The sequence below is a fragment of the Kryptolebias marmoratus genome, linkage group LG15 (genome assembly GCF_001649575.2).
Source record: "Kryptolebias marmoratus isolate JLee-2015 linkage group LG15, ASM164957v2, whole genome shotgun sequence".
NCBI lineage: Eukaryota > Metazoa > Chordata > Actinopteri > Cyprinodontiformes > Rivulidae > Kryptolebias > Kryptolebias marmoratus.
The window spans coordinates 721,729-728,170 of record NC_051444.1 but is presented as its reverse complement, the minus strand read 5'-3'; the positions used below and the strand labels follow the sequence as shown (position 1 = coordinate 728,170).

At 47.4% G+C, this 6,442-nt stretch overlaps 2 protein-coding genes across 2 annotated transcripts in view; one reads left to right on the top strand and one right to left on the bottom strand.

Moving 5' to 3' along the window:
• Window positions 1-779: 779 nt before the first annotated feature.
• LOC108229193 (RING finger protein 148) lies at window positions 780-3,200 on the bottom strand. Its single transcript, XM_017404852.3, has one exon. It carries the CDS (start codon window positions 2,787-2,789, stop codon window positions 1,707-1,709), a length of 1,083 nt encoding a protein of 360 aa, XP_017260341.1. The 5' UTR covers window positions 2,790-3,200; the 3' UTR covers window positions 780-1,706.
• A 98-nt stretch (window positions 3,201-3,298) lies between these two features.
• The window catches only part of slc24a5 (solute carrier family 24 member 5), a 7,109-nt gene continuing 3,965 nt past the window's right edge, over window positions 3,299-6,442 (top strand). The window contains exons 1-2 of the mRNA XM_037979907.1: window positions 3,299-3,511; window positions 4,492-4,569. Coding sequence (XP_037835835.1) covers window positions 3,299-3,511; window positions 4,492-4,569 — 291 coding nt within the window. The remainder of the gene's footprint in view (window positions 3,512-4,491; window positions 4,570-6,442) is intronic.

The window sequence follows — 6,442 nt, the reverse complement described above, 5'->3', positions numbered from 1 at the left end:
GGAGGAGGAAGAGGGGGAGGAGGAGGGGGAGGCAGAGGAGGCAAAGAAGAAGGAGGAGGAGGAGGAGGGGGAGGCAGAGGAGGTGAAGGAGGAGGAGGAAGAGGAGGAAAAGGAGGAGGAGGGGGAGGAGGTGGCGGTGGCTCCTGGGTTGTTTTCTTGTAAATTTTTTTTTGCCAGCAGAAGCTAAAGAGCGTTCAGAACATCCGAAGCTGTGATGATTTTATTTAAACTAACTAAAGTTAACGTTTGAATCTGCAACAGCCAAAATAATCTCATTAATTATTTAATTCCAAACATCAAATCTGAGAAACACTTTAAGACAAACCTGCAGATTAACAAAGACTTACAGTAAATTCCATTGTTACCATCGTGGAAATCTGGAGCTACTTCCTCTATCGTCCTCTCGGTCTGAGGACCTCGTGCAGCAGGAGCAGAAGTTTCTCTGTTTCATTTCCGTTCTGGGCTTTTTATTATTGAGAAACAATCATTTTGGAGAACAGAACAACTATTCTGCTGATTCCAGCTTTCCAACAGGAGAGTGGACTAACAAAGGAAGCTTTCAGCTCAACATGAGTCATAAACGTTAATCATGTGATGCTCTGACCTCAGCTGCACATTACAACACATCACCTGCAGGTCAGAAAGGCTCAAAATGTCTCCAAACGGAGGCCCTTCAGAGAGCCATCCACAGCAGGTAAGATATTAACTGTTCAAAGCTCCTCCACAGGTCTGAACTCCCAGCTTTCTTTGCGTTTAAATAAGTTGAAGCATTCTCAGAGTCACACTGAAGAGACGGCCTCACTTTGAGGGATTTATTGAATTCTAAAAAGCATCAATGTGATTTAAAGCAGAAGGGAGAATTTGTTTTTACCAATCCAATTTAAAAGTTCTTGAATCTTTACAAAGAAGAACAAAAACATACAGAGTACCATTATCAGCAAATCTCCTCTGGTTTACAAAGAAATGAACCAATTCTTCACTACTTTATCTGCAAAATCCTGAAAATACGCTTCAACAAGTCGACTCAGAGGTAGAGCAAAGATATAAATAAACTTCATTCCTTTTAAATTTAAACTAAAGTCCAGGAAGACATTCACCATCAGCTTCTTAGACAAAGAAGATTCCACAGATGTTGAGCATTGGTTCAATATTAACAAAAAGAACGTTATAAATTAAAAACAATCTAAATATATCGGATCTGAAGAACCTGTATCTAATCTATCCTATAAACGTAATCTACGGTATTCATTCTACAGACAAGTGTCACCTGGTTTCGTACAGAAGTTTCAGAAAGTTTCCGTTCCTTCGGGGGGTTTTATTGGTTCTTGGTGACGCAGCGTGTGTCATCCTGTAAAAGGTGTGTCTGCGAATAAAACCGGACAATAAAAACCAAAACCACCAGAAATCAAGTGAAATAATCTGAACAAAGAAAAGTCAGTGAAGAAATTTGGCCCCAAATAACCACAGATATTCAAATTGTCCGTGAAGAGTCTGCTGCGCTGACTAGGCAAAACAGAAACGTGACACGGTGTCACGCCAGGACTCGTTGGTTGTTAGACTGCAGGAAAATCACCCAGAGGTAGCTCAGAACACACGTTATATCAGAAAGAAGGAGTTTGAACTGATTAAATGTTCGGTTTTAGATTTGCTTCGTCGGATCATTTGGGATCTTGATCGAGTGAGAAAACAAGCAGCGCCTGTTTGGTTCATCCCCTCGCAGCCTCCGAGTCGGCCTCGAAGGCCCTGTTGTCATAGCGATGCTGATGCTGCTCTGGGTCGGCGCCGGTGGAGCCGTTCAGCGGGACTTCGTACATGGTGTCTCCTCCTGCCACCGTGATGACGGTGACCTCTGCTGGGGGAGACGAGTACATGTCCTTGGTGTCCTCCTCCACCCCCAGAGCCTTCAGGATGTCGCACTTACACATGGGGCAGGTTCTGCGCTCCAGCAGCCACGGCTCGATGCAGGCTTTGTGGAAGATGTGGTCACACGTCAGGACCGTCACCACTTCCCCGGCTTTGTACGACTCGATGCACACGGCGCACAGAGCGTCAGACGTGGTCAGCTCGTCCCCTCGTTTCAGCGTGCGCACCACCAGGCGCCCGATGGCTTTCTTGGCCTCCGACTTCAGCTTCTTCTCGGCGCGCCGGTGCCTGCCCAGGCTGTACAGACGGTTCGCAGAGATGAACACGAAGTAGGCGACGGAGGCGGCCGTCACGACGAAGAAGGCGATGGACAGGAAGTACAGCCAGTAGGTGTCCATCCACGGCCCGTTCGGGCGGCCCACATCGATGAGCATCTGGACGTCTGTGCCGTTCCTCACCAAGCAGGCGATCTCCGTGCCCTGAATGTTGCCGATCATGATGGCCACGATGCCGTCTGCGTCCGAGTGCGACATCTGCGTGGTGCCGTTTCCACTGCTGTCCACGTTGTACACCACCACAGCGGCCGCTCCTTGGCGCTTGGCGGCATTGATCTTCTCGCTGAAGGTGCAGTTGCCCCGTTTCACCAGAGCGATCCACGGCGAGGAGCTGAAGTTCCGGCTGTAGTCTGTCTCCGGGCCGCAGCCTTTAGGATCTCCTCTGGGAAGCACAACAACGCCCGAGGCTTTGTCCACAGGAGAGTTACGGCCGTACAGGCCACACTCGCAGTACTTCTCCACTGTCTCGTTGTTGCTGTCATCATAGCTGAGCTCCACCACAGCCGTCCAATACACCATGGCAGCGGAGCGGTGAGCGAGAGCCGACAGGCAGAGGAAAAGCAGCAGCAGGGAGTTTTGGCTCTTACCCATAGTAACACTCGGTTCACAACAACAGGAAGCAGACGGCTCGGCTTTTCTGGCTTCTTTAAAACTCCTCTCTGAGTCCCAGTTCCTGGTTTGAAGTGGCAGCTCTGGTTTCAGCCGACCTGCTGCCGTCCGTAATATGATCCTTCGGTAACACAACACAAGCTCTGCGTCAGCCGCTCACCTCTCCTTATCTTCCTGAACCTTGAACACCGAGGGCAGGGTGGTGCTATTCAACAAGTTGAAGTACAAAAAAAAAAAAACACGCAGGCAGACCTGAGCGGTTTTAGGAGCCGAGTTCCAGGAGAAAAGGTGTGACGGCTCGATAAGGTGGGTTTTATAGATGTGGAGCGCAGAGAAAAACAGCTGAAGTAATAAAAGCCGATGACTTTGGGTTTTTGTCCCGGTGAGAAAAACAGCAGAACTCGTTTGTCTGGTCGGACTGTTTGTTTACTCCTAAAGTAACCGGACCAGTCTGACTGCTGCTGGCTGAGCTCAGTCTGCCTGCTGAAGGAATGCCTATCACCCGCACCTTCCAGGTCCTTCCAGGACCTCCCAGGTCCTTCCAGGTCCTTTCAGGTCCTCTCAGGACCTTCCAGGACCTCTCAGGACCTTCCAGGACCTCTCAGGACCTTCCAGGTCCTTTCAGGTCCTCTCAAGTCCTCTCAGGATCTTCCAGGACCTTCCAGGACCTTCCAGGACCTCTCAGGTTTCAGGCTCATGTGATGGTGTGAAATGAGTTGGAGCCGTTCTGGTTGAAAATAATAATCTGACACTCAGAGAATCTGTTGAGAATGACTCTCAGTCACTACCAACATCTGGAAACTGACTGAATCAGAACCAGGTCAGCCACCTGAAAGTGTCAGTACCTCTGCCCTGTGGTTCAGGAGATATTTTGCTTACAGGCAGTAATTAATGTGTCCCCTCTGTTGTTGTGGCTCCAGACAACCGGATCCACAACAAACCAGTGAGAAGTGAGAAGCACCGGAGGGCTGGGAAGTTTCCACCGTCTCTTCTTACGCACAAGTGAAAGCATGCAGACGCACAAACATGCACACGCACACACACACACACACAGTTTTAATTTACCAACAAGCACAGACCTCCGACAGAACAACTGATCCCACAGACCCTAAAACTGTCCTGTCCACCTGCAGCTGCATGTTTCTGAGCTTTCAAACACCGAACCAACAGAACCGCTGAGTCAGCTTTCAGAACCTCTGCTCGAACGTTCTCACATCAGAACCTTTAAACACTTTCTCAGCTTCAGCCTCTGCAGCGTTTTTACACAAACAATCATTTCTGGAATCAGGTCAGAACTTCTGTGCCTCAACACTGGCACCTGCTGGTTCTGCAGGGGTCCGGACCGGGTCACAAGCCTCGGCCTGAAGAGATATTTCCACCATGTTGGCAGGTAAGAGTTACACAACGAAGCTTCAAACTAAACCCAGGTGTTTCCTTCCTCCGGTGAAAAAAGAGGACATGTTGGACATTTTACCGCTGTTGAGTCACAAAATAAAACAAGAATTTTAAACAAAAGAAAATAACTGAACTTCCTGCTGGTTGGAGGAAACAAAGTCTGATTTTGTCTGCTCGTGTTGTCTGCTCCCAGAGCCAGGGGTCAAAGGTCATAGTGAGGGCCTCAGATCATCTCTGGAGTTAAAATAAAAGTAAAAAGGTTTTTGCCAATTAAAATGTGTTGTTACAGCGTCTGGGACCGGACTACGACAAGGTTCAGGTCTTCATTCAGAGACACGAAAAAGTGGACCCATCTGAGCAAAGACAGGTGAGACAGGTGAGGAGAAAGCCACCTGGAGACAACAGGCAGCTCCGGGTCAGGAAATAGACCCCACCAGCAGCTCTGATGATGCCTCTGCTGCTTAAATGTTGTAAAAAAAGGTTCTGCAGGTTCCTGCCTGAACTCTGTCTTCTCTGAAGGACTTCCTGTCCATTAGGACTTCCTGTCCGTCGGGACTTCCTGTCCATCGGGACTTCCTGTCCATCGGGACTTCCTGTCCTGTTGGACCTGAATCTGACCTGATAAAATGGCCGACATTCGATGTAGAAACTGTAGAAGAAGACTAAACAGAACCGGAATCAAAAGCTGCTGCCAGTGGCTTTGTGGTCACCATGGTAACCACACCTGTCTGTCACTCCCTGACAGCACTCCTGATAAGACAGGCAGAAACTCAGAGCAGAAAGTCAGCCTCAAACAGTGGCTGTCCTTTTGTTGCAACAAAAAGAACAAAAACAGATTTTAAAAAAGAGACAAAGTCTGTCTGAGAAATAAACATCTGTCAGAACACATCTGTAAAGTTTACAGAATAAAACAAACAATAAGTCAGGAACCCAACCTGATGAAACCTCTCACTGGGCTGACCCGAACCCCTCGGTCCGGACCACGGAGGGGCGCCCTAAACCTGCTCCTGTTTCTGAGCTCAGGGCAACAAACAAACAAACAAACAAACAAACAAACAAACAAACAAACCGAGTCTGGACCATCTTCAATTAGGCTTAAAGCTGCAAACTAACAGAGCTGACCAATCACAGAGCTGCAGGGCTGAAAAACGCACGCGCCGTGCTGCCAAACAAACAAACAAATAAACAAACAGAGCTGACCAATCACAGAGCTGCAGGGCTGAGAAACGCACGCGCCGTGCTGCCAAACAAACAAACAAACAGAAACTCACCGAGTTCTGCAGCTTCGTGTTTGTTGGTGGAAACAGAACGACTTCAGTCCGCTGGTTCGGCTGGTTCCGGTTGTTCCGGTGGGTCTGATGGTTCCGGTGGTTCTGCTGGTCCTGCTGGTTCCGGTGGTCCTGAGGGGGACATGTCCCAACATGCCACAGACGTGTCCTTCAGTGCACGCGCTGCCTCTTAGCTTCCATCATTTTCACATTTCTGAAGATCCCAGAAATCTGTTTAAAGTTTAAAGAAGAAGAAAACTACTGAAGGCTGATGACGTCACACCGGAACCATGACTCAGCATTTAGACAAAAACAAGATGACAACATGAATGTCTTAATGAAGCTGCTCAGAAAGTTTTAATCTCTTTAATAATTATAATACTGACGATGATGATGATGATGATGATGAAACCAGAGGACCTGAACAGACAGGATCAAATAATTATTTCTCTGTTTGCAGATTAATAAATTAACTTTGAAGTTTTTAATCTCTTCAGGGTTGGAGACGCAGCTCAGGACAACTGAAGACTGAGGGACGGACAGAAGTCCAGCAGCAGAGACTGAGGACAGACACCAGCTAAAAGCTGAAATTAGCAGAATAATAGCTAAAAGTTCAAATCAGCAAAGCAGTAGCTAAAAGCTAAAAAGGCTGCAAAGAGAAAGTTTTATATGAGTTCTTCATTAATTTCAGTGGGAAAACATGTAAATACAGAGAAATATTTCAATACAAAAACCAAAGGAAGTAGCTGTACCTGGATCCTTCAAACAGCTGAAGTTTGTCCAAAGGACCCATGAACAGAGACATCCTAACTCTGACTCAGCGTTATCTGAGTGAAAAGGCCTGACTGTCAGTCCTTCATGGTGATGAAGATTCAGAGTTTATCAGACTTCTTCTTCTGTCTGAAGAGCAGAAAAACTCAAACTGTTGAAGAAGAAGAAGAAGAAGAAGAAACTCTTCCTGCCGTTAAAGAT

What these genes read in the sequence shown, in the direction of transcription:
- LOC108229193 (XM_017404852.3), bottom strand. Translation starts at nt 2,789, where the DNA reads ATGGGTAAGAGCCAAAACTCCCTGCTGCTGCTTTTCCTCTGCCTGTCG.